We start from the raw sequence: 17434 nt of genomic DNA, 5'->3' as shown, positions 1-17434 counted from the left end.
TCAGTGGGGGGGGGGGGGGGCAACGAGCAAGCTGGCTTGTAAGGGGGAGACTCTGTCTGGCTACATATGGGTACAATATGTAGATTCAAAACTGACCTAATCATTCTATGATCCCTCCAACATTCTGCTCCAAGCACAGCTTTGATGATCCTGACATCCCTTATGTCAGATGGTCAGCTAATGATGTTATCTATTAGATGCCTTTGGATCTGGGGTGCCTCCAAATAGTTTTATATCAATCTGCCTGTCTGAAGATTGTACTTGTAATTATCAGGCTATATTCTGCTCACTTGCTTAGGCAAAGAAGATAATTTTCATTAATTTTTCCAATGCCTTTTTTGTCCTATGCCATCTTGTCAGGAATCATCTTCACTTACTCTTGCACTGAAATCTCCTAGGATGATTAGTTTGTCAGTTTGTGGTGTCGACTTGATGAAAGAGTCAAGATCAGAGTAGAACCGTTCTTTAACATCATCAGGGCTTTTTAAAATGGGTTCATGTGAACTGAGGATATCAGCAAATTATGACTTATTTAGTGGTAACAGGAGTTTCATGAATCTTATGTTAATGCTTATTGGGAAGTCTTCAAGATATTGCAAGAGTCTGGTCTTGATGACAGTTTCCTCTCCATGGATTCTATCTTCATGTGGTTCCTTTTCCTTGCAAAAGAAGGTGCTGGACCACAGCCAGTTCAGTAAAAATGCCCTTTTCTGCCAATTCAATTTCACAGAGCGCTGCAATGTCAATATCATACCAGACTAGCTCTTTGGAAAGGAGAGCTGTTCTTTCAAATTGAAAGGTATCGTCTTGCCCATCACAGTCCTCATGTTCTGAGGTGAAGTCTTTGGTGCTTTTTTGTTATCTTTGGTTTTCAACCACACTAAGGCCAATCCGCCAGTCTGAGTAAGCTGGCTGGATCCACCTTGGGCAGGCAATGTTTGATGCACATTTTCTAGCTCCTTCCTTTACAAGGGCAGAACAGAGCAATCAGCAGGCCCTGGGACAAAGTGGGAGGTGGTCCTGGCACTGAACCCTGGAGGAGCTGGGGTCAAGTGTGGAAGGGGTGGAGCCAAGGGCAGTTACCCTCAGCATCACCAGGGCTGCAGCACTGGCCTCGCACACCTGCGTGGAGCAGCAGAGCAGCACCACCAGCACTTCAAAGGGGCCTGGAGCTCTGGCTGCCACTGTCTAAGGGTACCGCTTGAAAGGCCAGGCCCTGGGGCAACTGCCCCTTTCTGCCCTCATTGGTGGGCCTGAGTGCAATCCTAAAAAGAGCTGCTTATCACCTGGGGTGCTGCTGAGCTTCCCTGCTGCCCTTGGGTCAGGGTCAGATGAGCAATGTCCCAGGTTACCTGTTTGCAGGCTTGTGACTACAACTCCCCATAGCCGTCACTATAAAAATAACGCATGAACAATCATGACTTTCTACCAGAACAATGCTCTCCTGGGGGACTCTGTACACAAAACAGCCGTTTCTTTTCTTTTTCCAAAAGGGTTTGGGCCAAGTCAGAGGCGTCTCCTGAACTGCTGAAATAAAGCCCTCCATAGCTGCCATTGTTAGGCTGCCTAGAGATTATTCATCACAAGGAGCAAAGGTGAAAGTAAGCTAGTGCATCCTGATGTGCAGCTGCCGCAAGAGCTGGGTGAGCTGTAGGAAAAGCCAGCAGGGAGCTATTTAAGGAGCTGGATGGGACCTGGGTTGCAACAGGACAGTAGTTGTAAAAAAATTAAGTTACTTTCACCCCTGAAAAGGAGATTAGACTCTTTCCCTAGTCAGTCTTTATCTTCTTTTCTAGCTCTGTCAGCAACAGCAGAACTTAATGCCAACAGAGACTGTGTAGTAACAGAGAAGTAGCTGTGTTAGTCTGTACTCCAACAAAATAGAGCAGCAGAAATGTAGCACTTTAAAGACTAACAAAATAATATAGTCGGTGATGAGCTTTCAGCGATGAAGTGGGTCTGTCCCACAAAAGCTCATCACCAAACAAATCATGGAGATTGTGGTCACTGTCAAGGCTCCTAGTTTAAGACCACCAAGCTAGCTACGCTTTGTGAGTCCTGTTTATGGGCTGGATTTTAACTCTGGATCCCATTACTATTTTGTGGAGCTGCCACTCCCCAGGGTAAAAGAAATATATATTCTGGAGAAACCAGCCTGTTAATTTTGTTTTATAAAATACAAATGCCATGCATCAACACAAGTCTAAAGTGCACAGCCAGGCTACCTTAATGAAATGGCTTTTCTAGTTCAGCTTTCTGATTGTATTGAAAAATCAATGTTTAGATCTTCTCATTAAGCCAGCCAGCCTTTGGCAAAATACAGTCTCTCAATTTAATCATCACTACCATGACTTTTTATTGGCATGAATGTATGTTGGCTCCCCCCATTCCTTCCTCCTACAATTTTGCACCACTAACTCTCATGTCAGGAGTCTTATGGTAGGTGGTAGGTGTGCTCATCCCAGCTGTGTCTGGTGCAATGTGAAAGAGTCATCTCTCTCCCCATTACAGTACCAGTAGCTATTTATTCACTTAAAGTTCTTCTAGTCTTTGCTAAAATGTAAATCTGTGGCTTCCCTCATATATGCTCTTATATCAAATTGTCTGGTAGCTCAAAATTGCATTAAACAGCTCATTACAATTAGAATATTTCTGGACAAGGTTTAATATTTTAATGATGCTGTGCAAAACAGTATAGTTATGGTCAGAGTATGTATGGAATCCTGTTCATCCAAGCTGTGGAGAAAGGTGTAATTCCCTGCAGCCCAGAGGGGTTCTCCCTATGAGATGGTGTTCAGTAGGATCTTGGTGTTTACTGGGAGACAGGAAGCTGTAGATGAAGTCAAGGCTCTGCAGGAGGCTGCTGAGGGTATATGCTTGGGTACTGCTTACTTGACTGCCCCAGGAAGGCATTTCCCTCCCAAATGCCTCCTGTTTTTACAGTTGTGGAAGTCTCTGTTCAGTCCTTTAACAGGGAGAAGACTGAACTTGTTTCTGCAACTGTAATAGGCTTCCCTTGCCCCTCCTCAACCCCCAGTGAATTCTCTCTCATCCAAGGCCTCTGCAAGGACTTAGACAAGTAGAAAAGTATAAATCCAAACTGTTTCTTAATATTTTGCCTTGTAGTAATTTATATTTCATCTTGCAGTTTTTTTCTACAGGAAATGACTGGTGAGAAGGATGATGCTCTAAATGACTGAGTGACCCAAACTACAAAACTCAGCTATAGAGAGGAATTGGAACACTCCTGGCTCTGCAAGCTGTAGGGGTAACAAGCCAAAGTTGGCCTTTAGATTCACCTGGGCTACAAATGCATATTGTGACAATCTATGCTAATATGGCCAAATACAGCTAGCCCTCCTTCAGGCCCACTGAATGACCTTGCAAGTTTTTACAAACTGGTCAATACCTTTGGTATGACTCCTTTTCTAGAAAGGCATGTGATTTGTTTGGTTCTTTTAGCATTTTCCTTTGCTCAACTCATCGGTAAATCAGGCCCATTACTGTGGGCAAAACTAAAGTCCAGGGGTGCCAGAGAGAAAGGAAAAGACTTCTTGTTGACAAACAAAATACTACAATTATAGCCTAGAGATGTGGAATCCTCTGCAATGATGTAATTCACTTTGGCTTGGCACTGAATTGATGGTATTGTTATCCTAACTGAGAGCGCTGGGCAGACTTTTGCTGAATTCATGAGCTGTAAAAAGCTAACTGCTTATGCACATGCAAGTGTCAACAAATCAATTGCTGCTATATTTGGCTTCAGTTGCACAAGGGCAATCATTTCAGCTTATCATCAACTAGTGTGTGTTTAACTGACTGAAGAAGACCCACTGGCTCTACAGCTGGCACAGGTGTGATGGTGACACCATGCCACCCCTTTTGGGGTAGCAAGAGGAGGGACAGCAGATGCTGAATAAGAATGCAAGCAGAACAAAGACTTTTTGCCCCCTATCACTTACTTGTGTAACACCAGCAGACTCCTGTGGCCAGCAGGTGGATTGAAGCTGAAACCTCTGGAGCTTAGCATATGGGATTCTGCTGGATGGACTAAAAGCAGACTTGCCGACACAGGCAGGGGGCAAACAACTGTCCTGGGGCCCAGTGACTCAAATTGGCCCTGGGCTCCCAATGGAGCAATGGCGCTACTATGATGGCACCAGTGGCCAGAGCCCAAGGCCCTTTAAATTGCCAGGCGGGGGCGGGGGGGGCGCTGCATGATCCAGGTGGCTCTGAGGGCTGGGGATGGGGGTGCAGCATTACACTCTGGGTGGCACTGAGAGCTGGCTGCCCTGACACCACCCCTTCTGCCTGAGGCCCCACCCCTTCTGGGGGCACAGAACCACCGCCCACACACACTGGCCGTGTCCCAAAAATTTTTGGGAAGAAGGGGTCTCCGGAAGAAGGACTTCCTTCTGGAAGCTCCCCCAGGACCGCGCTTCTACGCGGCATTTTGGAGTCCAGAAGAACAGTCTTCCAGACTCCAAGTCATGTGACGTTATGCTAATGAGGTGCAGGGAATTTGCACCCACGCCTCATTAGCATATTTCAGGCCATGTATTACCATGCCACTTTCAAAGAAAGTGGCCTGTGTAGAAGCGGCCGCTGTGTCCAGGGGCCTGCGGAGATTGTCAGCTCTGCTGGTTAAAAGCCAGCTCCCTTTTAACTAAGGCTGTAACGGATTCATTAATCTGGGGCCAAGGTGATGCTGGGTGGGACAGAACACGCACAAAGTGTGTAGGTTACACTTGCACACTCTTGCAGGAGTCAGTCATGATGTGACCTTTGCATTTTAGAGAGACAAGGTGAGTGAGGAAATATTTTTTAAGAACAACTTCTGTTGGTGAGAGAAACAAATTTCTGAGCTACATGGAGCTCTTCTCCAGACGTAAACCCATGCTCTCTGTAAGCTCAAAAGCTCCCTCACCAACAGAAGTTGGCTCAATGAAAGATATCTCACCCATCTTGTTTTCCTAATATCCTGGGACCATCCTGACAACTCTAACAATGTTGTTTTTAGTCAGTTTTACTTAAGAAAATGTCTTGTTGACTTCATTGAGCATTTTGTAGCAGCTGGGACTGACAGCCTTGACCACTGATTTCTGAATTCTTCCACCACCAGCTCAAATGAAGTGTTATCTTTGCATCAATGCATCACTGAGAATCTTCCACGCTCCTACAATCTGCAAGGGCTGCTGAAAGAGGTATTTAGCTTCTGCCCAGAGAACATCATCTCATAGAATCATAGAATCCTGGGGCTGGATGGAACCTCAGGAGGTCAAGTCCAGCCCACTGCTTAAAGCAGGATCAAACCCAACTAAATCATCCCAGCCATGACTATGTGAAGCCGGGACGTAAAGATCTCTTGGGATGGGGATTCCACCACCTGCCCCAGTAACGCATTCCAGTACTTCGCCACCCTCCTAGTGAAATAGTTTTTCCTAATATCCAACCTACACCTCTCTTTCTGTAACTTCAGACCATTGCTCCTTGTTCTCAGTGGTGACAGATGGCAGAACAGTCTCTTTCCAGCCTCTTTAGAGCTCCCTTTCAGGAAGTTGAAGGCTGTTATCAGATCACCCCTCACTCTTCTCTTCTGCAAGCTAAATAAGTTATCTCAACTACCTTAATGTTTGGGGGCTGTAAAGTTGCTCTGGAAACCTTGCCCAGACGACAGCCTATTTCACTTCATCTGCCTTCAGTCTTGGCCAGGATCCAAAGAAGCAGGTAGAAATGAAGAACACTGAGAAAAAGTTAACTGAAGACCAGATTCTTGTCATCTCCAGCCCCTTCAGGAATCTCACTGAGGACTTCGTACCTTACTCTTACCTTACTAGCATGGAAGTATTGTAGTCAGCAGCTGTATGCAGTAAGAGGGTGGAAGGAATATGGTCCTGCCCTCTCCTGCAAACAGCCCAGCAATTTGCTGAGCATGGACTGGGAAGGAGACCAAGATTAATGGTGTTACTGCTTCAGCAAGAACATACTCAGAGCCACCCAGAGGAGGAATTCTGGCTGAGTCAATTAGAACAGCCACATGCATGAGCCAGATGGTAGTTCAGCTCCTCCATACTCTGCTCCACCATGCATGGTGGAATCTGCCACCCCATTTTAATTTTCAAATCACACAGCAGGGCTCAAATGATTTTTTAAGGCAAAGTCCACACACTAATTCACAATCATACTATATGCAGAGTTGCCTGGCCCTTTCATAGGTTCTCTATTGCAAAGCATGATCTGACCCCTAACCTATCTTCTAAACAAACAATAGCTCTCAAGGATGGGACAGGGAATTTGGGACAGATGCAGGGAGGACTATCATTTTGGCAACTTATTAACAATATAATTCTGCTTCTTTAAAGTATGTTTCATAATGCTTTCCTCAAACCATGGTAATGGTATTTCAAAGGATCTTAAGTCAATAGAAAAAAATGCATGTGGCTGTTTTTGCAACTTCAGGATTTTTGGACGAGCAAAATGGGTGTTTTATTAATAATAGAGCAAAATTTATCTCCAGTGTCATCTGGAGGATGGGTTTTCATCCACCTATAATGAAGCTGAATGTGTGTAAACAAAACAGAACAGGAACTAATTCATGTAGAATAAAAGAGGAAGTTTTTGTATTTTGTGCCATGTTGTGTGCATGAAGAATAGGAGAGGCGTGTCGCATCTGCTGTTGAGTTGTAGTATGCCATTTATTGTGTAGCATGCCATAAGCTAAGCAGTGGCATACCTTGAGTGACATGTTACACCTAACAAGCATGTCACTAATGCTTGAAACAGACCACAAAAATGTACACTCATTTGAATTATTTTGGCATCGAACCTCTTGGTAACACTAAACGTGACTTAATGGACAGGGTGTAACAAGGTACACATACAATCTTTACAACTAACAAGAAGTCCTGTAGCTCCTTAAAGACTAACACATTATATATTAGATAATGAGCTTTCATGGGTTAGTGGGTCTTACCCACGAAAGCTCATTACCCACTAAATAAATTTGTTAGTTTTTAAGGTGCTACAGGACTTCTTGTTATTTGTGAAACTACAGCTTGGACCTTCCTTGGTGGGCACTCTTGGGGCCTGAGCAGTCCTGGATGAGCGATTTTGCTGGACAAGGAGTGGTAAATGTCCTCGAGGTTCCCCTCCTTTCCCCTAATCACTTTCAAGACTTCCTGCTGGCTCCCCAACTCCCTGACTGCTCCCTCCCCGTGTGTCCCCAGCTGACACCCCGGCAGCTCATTGGTCCACGGCTTCCCAGCTCTGCAGCTCCCCGGTTGGTTCCTAACCCACAGTTCCCTGGCTAGCTTCCTGCCAGCTCTCTGGCTTCTCAGCTCCCCAACCAGTTCTCCAGCCAGTAGGGCCTCAGTGCTCGCTGCCAGCTCTCCAGTCACCGGGGCCTGCTGGCTTCTGCTCCCAGCTTCCCTCTTCCTTCTCCTGTAAGGGCTCAGGCAGGGGCTCTGACCCCAGCCCCAGACTCCAGCATGGGCTTCTCTCCCTCCCCCAGTGCTGCAGCAGGGTCAATGGGGGCTCCAGCTCTGGCCCAGGCCTGGCTGAGCAATCACTGCTATGGCCCCAGCCAGCAGCCAGTGCTTTGGCCCCAACCCCTGCTCTCCTAATGCAGGTGCTGCCCCGGCCCCATGACTCTCCAGACAACAGATGTTGCTGGATGAGAGAATTTTGGATGTAAGAGGTTGGACCTGTACAGACTAACATGGCTACCACTCTGAGTCTATATACGATCTGTGGAATTAAGATTTTAGAGCATATGGGACCTAATCCTGAACAATGGCAAGCATCCTCCACGCCCAGGGTCCTCTCTGAATGTGTAAGGTGCTCCGCACCTCACAGTAGGCACTCCATGCCTTGTAGAACTGGAACTATTCTGCGACATACAACACCTCATAAGTCATCCTGGAGAATCACCCAGAGACCGTCTTCAAAAACAAACATAAACTATGCTTCAGGCATTATGATTATGCTAGCCTGTTGGGAAGATATTTGTAGGTCTAGGAGCAGCTGAAACAAGAAACCTTAAATCAGCATGTACTTTCATCTAGCTTTAAGCATGAGACAGGAGTGGTTATTGCTTCAACAGTAGCTTTGTGTTTGAGCAATAAGGACCCATACAGCGAGGTCTACCCAGTAAGATCTGTGTTGCACTCAAGAGATGATGTTGACAGATACTGGTACCTGTTTGTGCACAGAAATCTTCACCCAGACAGACCATCTTTTGATTCTCTCTAACAATAATACTGAGAAACACTTAAGCCTAAATGTTCAGATTTGTTCACTTCTTTTGAGCGCTGAAATTCTTGGGTGCCCAGTCTGAGACCCTTAAATTTAGGCTTTCCGGTTTTGGTTTTTTTACGTCAGCAGTTGGGGTGTGTCTACATGGGCACAAATCTTCGAAACAGCCATGCTAATGGCCATTTTGAAGATTACTAATTAGGCACTGAATTGAATATTCAACGCCTCATTAGCATTAGGATGCTTCCAGCCATGGCACTTCGAAGGCGCCCCTTTCAAAAGCGTGCAGCTCGGCGCGGCTACACGGGGGTCCTTTTCGAAAGGACCTTTCGAAAAAGACCCTCATGTAGCCGTGCTGAGCCGTGCGCTTTTGAAAGTGGCTGGAAGCGTCCTAATGCTAATGAGGTGCTGAATATTCAATTCAGCATCTCATTAGTAATCTTCAAAATATGGCCATTTCGAACATTTGTGCCCGTGTAGACACAGCCTTGGAGTATATACTTGTGGAGACAAATATAGTGAGTTAGGTAGAAATACAACTATAAACACATCTCCAATTTTACTTTAAATATGTGGGACCCAGCCCAACAAACCTCAGTGGATTAAAGTATTGTAATTTCCTGTATATGGGATGAAAGGAAGAGGCAACTGACTTCAGTTTTTACAGAGCATAGAATCATAGAATACTTGGACTGGAAGGGACCTCAAGAGGCCATCAAGTCCAGCCCCCTGCCCCAATGGCAGGACCAAGTACTGTCTAAACCATCCCTGATAGACATCTGTCTAACCTGTTCTTAAAACATCTCCAGCGATGGAGATTCCACAACCTCCCTTGGCAATTTATTCCACTGCTTGACCACCCTGACAGTTAGGAACTTTTTTCTAATCTCCAACCTAAACCTCCCTTACTGCAGTTTAAGTCCATTGCCTCTTGTTCTATCCTCAGAAGCCGAAAAGAACAAGTTTTCTCCTTCCTCCTTATGACACCCTTTTAGATAACTGAAAACTGCTATCATGTCGCCCCTCAATCTTCTCTTTTCCAAACTAAACAAGCACAGTTCTTTCAACCTTTCTTCATAGGTCACATTCTCTAGACCTTTAATCATTCTTGTCACTCTTTTCTGGACCCTCTCTAATTTCTCCACATCTTTCTTGAACTGCAGTGCCCAGAACTGGACACAATACTCTATCTGAGGCCTAACCAGCGCAGAGTAGAGCAGAAGAATGACTTCTTGTGTCTTGTTCACAATACACCTGTTAATGCATCCCAGAATCATGTTTGCTTTTTTTGCAACAGCATCACACTGTTGACTCATATTTAGCTTGTGGTCCACTATAATCCCTTGATCCCTTTCTGCTGTCATTCCTAGACAGTCTCTCCCCATTCTGTATGTGTGAAACTGGTTGTTCCTTCCCAAGTGGAGCACTTTGCATATTGGTATGACCAAGCAAATCTATTTGCCGGAGATCCCTAAATGGCCCCCTCCAGGGCTGAACACGCACCTATGGGTTTAGCAGGCCAAAGTTCAAATCACTGAGCTATCCCTCAACATCCATTCAAACAAACACTTTTTGTGTGTTGATGTTCCACAGGATCTTTTGAAAGAGCCCCCTTCCTTCAAAAAATCTTTTGAAAGAACTTGCTAGTGTAGACGCAGCCTACACATCCTCAAGGTACACTGAAAAACAATACAGTCTAGCTTTTTAATTTTATTACAGTGTTCAGGTGTCACTTAAGGAAGATGATGGCCGAAAGGTCCCCTCCACCTTTCTTTCCTTAATTCACTGCAAATTGTGTGCAAGCCTACTGATTTTCTGTAGAAGGAATTAGCTGATCATTATTCCATCAGAGAAAATACATTTGCTCGTAATTATGTCTGACATCTGGTCACTTCATTTAACTACCAGTTTTCTGCAATCAGTTTGTAATATAATTATTCAATAAGAAAATGGTGGGCAGAACTCAATATCTGCGACATTGATCTAATACCCAAATGTCTAAAGAGACACTAAATGAAGTCTATTGTTCACATCATTCCCTCAAACACCTTTACTATTAAACACAATAAAAGAACGTTAAACGCCCACAACAACTAGCTGTACAAAGAACTTGGTACTTACTGAACTTTCACAATTAGTATCAAATCACAACAACAGTTTTGGAATAACTTAGGAGTTACTTAAACCTCTAGCCACTAACAGTTCTACTGCAACTAGAACTGTGCTTAGCACTTTGTCTTCCTTGTGTGGGAAGCTTGACAAAAAGCTTTGAGAATCAGGATCTAAATCTTTTCAAAGTGCCTCAGGGTTCAGACTTGTTTTCTTGTAAAGATCAAGCTCCTGCATAACTCCCTGGGCCCATGCTTCTTGCTGAGGCTCTCCACTATTTCAACTTTAATGATTTCACAGTGATTGCACAGTGTGCAATTCTAGCCTCAACTATTTAATAATAACCTGTCCTGCCCCTATATAATCTTCTCCCCTCAAATGCTGTTCAGAGGAAACATCTATACCACTGATATTTCACAAGGAGACTAAAACGCTGCTGCAATAGAGGGACTGCTGGACATCTGTGTTAACTCATGGCACTTACAGTTTTGGTTTAGTGCGTAGGGCTTTTTTTTAATTTTGTAAGGAAATGCTGCCTTGCTTCCCTAGAACGTGCATTGGATTGCTCGTCCAAAATTTACAAAGCATTCCCTCTATTTTTCCATCCATGGCCAGATAAATTGCATGATGTTCACCAAGGCATGTGTGGATGTGCACCACCAACAGAAACACCTGCTGCCAGCTGTGTGCACTCTTCTAATCAGCTGGGAAGTACCTGGCTTTCTCCTGCCTGTCCACCCAAGCGTTCAGCTCACAGGGAACACTGGTTAGACTGCTGAGTTGTGTAAGGCTGGATTGGAGCCTTGCAATCCAGCCTGTGTAAGGCTGTATCAGGAGCAGGCTTGAGAACCCCAATTTGTTTTCTGCTTCCCCCTTGCAGTCTGTACCAGTCTCTTTCCTGGTGAAGTTTCAGTCCCACTTTATATCAGCTCAGCTCTGCTGGCCAGTGTGTTACCTGGTGGAACCAGATTACATCTACTCCCCACTCACCTATGCAGGAAGTGGCCTAGCAAGCGGCACAACAGCAGCTGTTCGTCCTTCTTGTGCAATTTGGCTGGAGATAGATGGGACAATTGTAGGTTCCATGCAGTGCTAAAATATCAGCATTCCTTTTGTCAAACAAGTCAACCAAACGCTAGATATTTCATGGGGATTTATGTGCTGATGGTTCCTTGATACTCCTGAGCACAGAATGCTTGTCAGCACCAACTCAACTCAAATCACATTTTGAGCTTCTTCCATGAGATGTGAGGACCATGAACTGATATCTACAGAAAACCAAGCATGATCAGAAAGCCTGGGGGCATAATTAGACTGAACTGCAGAGTCTCATGATGATTTCAGAGTTCAAACATGGATAACTAGACCAGCAAAAACATACTATCGTTGATTGCTGCCAAAGGTGGGCATCATTTACATCAGAAGTTACAAAGCTCGAGTGAATCCATGATAATGTCCTGAATCGGATTCAGTTGCAAGCTTTAAATTACTCAAGGCAGCATCTATGTCTTTATGTATTAATTAGTGCAAGGCCTGACCTGTCAAGGCCCTGATCTAGACCAGAGCATCTGGATGCTATCAAGACATAAACAAATAAATCATTATTATTTTATATATTATTAACAAGAACAATGTATGCCAGGCTTGACAGCACATTCTCTTATAAAATATTATCCAACATCCCCAGTGTATTATTTGTTGAACTGCATGGCAGTACAGAAAGAGAGCTGTCTCTGTATGGCAGGTGAGAACACCAGAAGATGGTCGGAATAAGAACAGCAGCAAACAGTTTTAGAGAGTTCTCAACTAAAATTCAGTATCCATGAAATTGCTTGGGGCGCTAGGATCCACTCGTGCAAGTTGAGTGAAATTCACCTCAGGTGCCGCTGGAGCTCAAAGACAGAGCAAGACTCGAAGGTTTGGAGGATGACAATTCATGGCTGCCAAGAGGGACTTAGTTTGGAGGACTTGATTCTGCCGTTACATAAAGCCACTAACCTGTAACAGGCTGGACATAATTGTTTCCCCAAGTTTGCCAAAGGTCTAAATTTAAGGAGGCACTCAGTGGCAAAGTGGTCCCGCCCCCAAATCACAGGCCAAGATGGTTCTGCCACCAATATGCCTTCCCTTGATCCTTGAGACATGTTCATGTCACATCAGTCTGCATAGGATCCAGCTTTGGGAAAATCTGATGAGATGGCTGGAACAAAGCAGGATGAAAGTGAAGTTGTCTCTTTTCTTGACATCACTGGAATAAAGGACTATCAATCTGGAAGCACAGTACAACATATAAGTCCAAACTAGTGAGAGATTTGATCTGTGCCAATTCATCTTTCACATTGTAATCAGACTCTGGCAGAACTGGCAAGCCTGTGCCACCAAATTCCACTCTCACCAGATACTGAAAATAGGCAGCCCAGGCTAAGCATCTTGCTGGGAACAATTCAGGGTGGGTTTGGTGGTACAGATGTGATCTGGACCATCCACTATTACAGAGAAGGCCTGGATGAACTTGTCAAAGTTACTGATAATTGGACTGGCCCATTCCAAGAGTGCTGAATCTCAGTCCTGGGCTTCAGCGGTCGAAAATTGGATAATAAGCCCCACTTTGGTCTGATTATCAGGATAGATCACAGGACAAATAAAAAACAAAATGCAGAATTGGCTACGAAAACCATGGAATTTTTGGTGGTTCCAGTTAAGTCTTTCAGGCACCATACCTGGCTGTACAGGGGTCACTGTGGCTGTCTAGGTCTGTGAGAGGAGGGAGGCATTCTCCAGGTGCAACTTGACCCAAAGACTATGGATCAACTCTGTCATCTCAGTGATGGACAGTCCAGGGGTCACCTGCTGGAGCCAGGAACTTGCTGGAGCCCATCTGCACAAACTGTCAGAAACTGTGGTCATGCCACACGATTGAGGCAAGAGTGATCAGATGTAGTGGCTGGAGCAGCAGTTGCCAGGTCCTGCGGTCAGGCTGGGGACTGGATTCAGGCATCATAGCAGGGATCAAAACCCCAGAACCTGATTGCATCACAGCTGGAGCAGGAGCAGACACAGGCTGGTGCTGGTGCAATCTGTCAGAACCACCATGCAGCAGGGATAGTCAATGATAGTGAAACACAGCAGACTTGGAGTGGCCGCTGTCATTGGAAGCCTTTGCCACTGGCCTCAAGGTTACCTAGTTAGACCTTCACCTGTTGGTAGGCTGCGCCTAGGTTGATTGATGTGGAGCTCTCAGGGAGTCAGGCTGAGGGCTGATTGGCTGCATGAGAGCGTGTGAGTGGAGCTGCACAGCACAGAAATGATTCACACAACATTTAAAATCAGTTAGAAGTTGGACTCAGTTCATACTGAATATTATTGTGGAATCTCTGCAGGGCTAGTAGGGGCCCATCCCCATCCCCACCTTCTCACTCAGCCTTGCGTAGTCTGGCGATCAGGGGGAGGGGATGAGTTCCCTCTGCCTGACCACTCTGTTCCCAGCAATGTAAGACAGACAGACAGACAGACAGACAGACAGAGAGGAAACAGCATCTTTCTACTGTACTGTGGTGCCAGCGGCAGTGACCGTTTGGGACATCCACACTCCACATTCTCTATCAGAATCTTTTTGAAGGAGTGCAGAAGCAATTTGGTGTGGATGGGCTGAGTGCTCTGAGCCACTCTGTCCTTTTACGGTATGGACCCTGGGCTCCACAAACCTGCTTGTGATTGGAGAAGTGGCCTCCAACACTACTCCTGCCTATAGCTTGCAGTAGCAACAGCACAATGGATATTCACGAGCAACATTTCACTGGGCCCAGGGCAAGCCTTATGCCACAAGCTGCCATCCCAATCCACAGTGAGAAAAAAAGCTACAAACATATTCACTGAGATTATATAAATAACATTTAATTGAACTTAAGCATCCATAATATAGCCCGATTTTTTCCCCCTTCTAAGTCTTGCCCACATTCACTAGGGGGCAGGTGTGTGTGAATCAGTTGGGTGGGGTGAGGGATATGCATTTTGTGCCTCTTTGCTTTTATATAAGATGAGAGCACAGTCTCCCTTCTTGGGCACGTCACTCCTGACACGTTTCTCTCCATTGTTTTCAAGAAACAAATTACAAACAACTGGCCAGACTGACAGCTGGTTTAAACCACCGTAGTTCTAGTGAAGGCAACTGAGAAAAAACTAATTCTAGTCATATTAGTTGAGCTTTTAGCTTTTTCATGGAGACTGATTTTGTCTGTGGTATTTGTAAGGGAAGCTACTTACAAATCTTTAAGCTGCTGCAGACCCAGGAACAAGTGAGTCATAAAATATTTTAAAAAGATCATGCAAACCAGAGAAAATATGGAAGTCAAGGTGGGGAATACATTCCCTGGGGCTTGGTCATTAGTGAGTCATTTAGCACAAGAGAACACAAAGCTTAATGAGGAGAGGGATTTTCTCTGGCTCCTGTACAAAACCAGAACATTATTAATTGATCAGAAAATACTTTACTACGAATATTTTTTCATTCACTAAGTGAAAAATTACAACCAAGTTTAACTCTGCACTCTCTCACTTTTTCACTTTCATCTGTTCCAGTGCCCACCACTGTCCACCCCTCCAACAAATGGCAGTAGTACCAATCTTTACTTACGTGGGACCACAAGCAACCTTGGGGGTGGCGGAGGTGGTGGAGGAGGTGGCAATGGAGGAGGTGGTCTACACTGGCAGATTTGCTGGCAACTCTCTGCAGCTTTCTCTGTTATAGGCTTAGAACATGACTTCTGGGGTTCACCTTGAATGATCTGTAAAGAAAATTATGAGTTATTCACTGGAAACTTCTCTCAAGCTAAAGCCTATAAAATGCATAGGGCAAAATTCTGCCTTGAGGCACAAATATACAACCCCATTAAGTTCCCTGTACAGAATTAGCTTCTTTCTTCATAAGGCGTATGAAGTAAATGGAACTTAAGCATGCACATAAGTGCTGTCTTAAATAGGAGTGCTTTACTGAACCAGGGCTTTAGACAGGATACTGTGAAAGTAATATTAGTAATGGTCTTTCTAGTAATTTTTGATTAACAGTCATTTGATTATAAGAAAATGCACTGATCCATGCAAAAAGAAAGAAAGGGCAGTTTATGGCATCTTCTGGACATATTACAGTTGCATACATTATAGTCACATAATTCTAGCCAAAGAAAAACTACTGTTTTAACACATGTACTGCTTAGTACACACTGCAGAGATCCTGTGCATCATATACCTAAATACACCCTGTGGCTCTGATTATTTGGAGATAGTATTTTGTAGCTCAAACAGCAGGGAGAGGAAAAGGGAGAAGAAATAGTGATGAATTGGAGACTGGTCTGAACAGCATGCCTCAGATGGTCTAGCACCTTAAACAGCTTATCAAATTCTATTACCAAATACTGGAGAAACCAAATTTAATCACAAAAACTTTCCAGCTTCCTCTCTTACAATCAGGAAATAAACAGACAGTTGTAGACCATCCCAAAAAGTTTCCAGGAGCTTACATGGATGTTTTGAACATGCTAATGAATCAAAGTGACTCAACTGTATAATCCACCAGAGCTGGTGATAAATCTGACTACTAAACAGACTTCTTTTTCTCTTTTAACTGGGTATGTCTATGCTACAGAAGATAAGATATTCTGAAATAATGTGTCTACACTGCAGGGAAGATCCAAAATAAGCAAAATTTATTCTGAAATTCAGCAGGGTTTCAACATTTGTGAGCTAACCGTTTGTGAATTCAATTATTCGTGAGCCGCCGCTTCCCTGGGGCTCTGGGGCAGAAGCGCCAGCAGCCGCCACTTCCTGAGGCTCCGGGATGGCGAGCACTGGTGGCTGCCGCTTCCTGGGGCAGGAGCGCTGGCAGCCGCTGCTTTCCCAGAGCCCCGGGCAGGAGTTCCAGCAGCTGGGCTCCAGGCAGGGAGCGGCTGCCATATTTGTGAAATTCAACATTTGCAAGGGTTCTCAACACAGAACCATGTGAATGCTGAGACCCTACTGTAGTGTGTCCACACAAAATACAGCCTATTTCATATTAGTGCCTCTGGAAGCACTGCTTCCAGGGGCGCTAGTCTGAAATACTATACCTACAAGCAGCTTTATTTCAAAATCAGCTATTCTGGAATACATTATTTTGACATGGCCCCTATTCTCTGTCTACACAGACCCTATTTCGAAATATCTATTTCAAAATAGGCACTATTCCTCGTGGAATGAGGTTTGCCAATTTCAAAATAAGCCAACCACTATTTCAAAATAGCAGTTGCATTGTGTAGATAGACGCTCGCCAAGTTATTTTGAAATAGCCAACATTATTTCAAGATAACTTTGTTGTGTAGACATACCCTTTTGCTCCCAGAGTTCCAAAGCTTCAGAAGAACCTGTATGTCATGTTCATTTTGCTTACACTTACTTGTATATCGTACTGTTGTGTTAATGATTGTTTCAGAGATAGACCAACAGTTAAAACACTAACTTTCACAATGGTGAATATTAGTGACATGCTGGGCTGTGACCTACAGTCTTTCCTGGCTTTGGTTGATAGTGACAAAATTTATAATCAGGGAGATTGTGGACCAATATCTTTCCAATGCACATTCACAGATAACTAAAGAGGCTATCAAATCTTAACTATTGTCCCTTGACCTGGTATTCAGTTTGGTGCTTACTTCCGGTCACTAAAATTACTTGCAAGTTAGGGAGAATGGACATGTCTAGGCATAGGATGTAATAAGACACTAGGGACTTGCAACAGACTCTTCTTTTACTGCCTGGAAGAAGCTTTGTGTATAAACATATGAGGATAGTGATGGTATGGGAAGAATAGATTGGCTTATTACTCTAACTTAATATCAGCCGAGGCCAAAAGGCTCTGTCTATTTTTAGAGCTATTGACTGCCTCTTAAATCCCCAGAGGCTGTCTTACCGCGGACTGGTAATAGCATGTCCTCAGGATCCAGTGGGCATTTTTCTCAATTATTTTGCAGACAAGATTAACTCTATACCAGCCATACTCCAGAGGTGCATCCTATTTCTGTTTTGGATCTTTTTTGGACCT

General features: G+C 44.4%; 1 protein-coding gene across 5 annotated transcripts in view; it reads right to left on the bottom strand.

Moving 5' to 3' along the window:
• The window catches only part of PRIMA1 (proline rich membrane anchor 1), an 85817-nt gene that overhangs the window by 60388 nt on the left and 7995 nt on the right, over window positions 1-17434 (bottom strand). For all 5 annotated transcript variants that reach the window (XR_012646118.1, XR_012646119.1, XM_074998748.1 and 2 more), the window contains exon 3: window positions 14996-15146. Coding sequence is in view for 3 of the 5 variants with exons in the window: in XM_074998748.1 (XP_074854849.1) it covers window positions 14996-15146 (151 nt within the window). In the remaining 2 variants the exon portion in view is untranslated. The remainder of the gene's footprint in view (window positions 1-14995; window positions 15147-17434) is intronic.

The sequence above is a fragment of the Carettochelys insculpta genome, chromosome 6 (assembly GCF_033958435.1).
Source record: "Carettochelys insculpta isolate YL-2023 chromosome 6, ASM3395843v1, whole genome shotgun sequence".
NCBI classification, from domain to species: domain Eukaryota; kingdom Metazoa; phylum Chordata; order Testudines; family Carettochelyidae; genus Carettochelys; species Carettochelys insculpta.
Note: the sequence above shows the minus strand (reverse complement) of the source record. Positions and strands in the feature narration are given on the sequence as shown.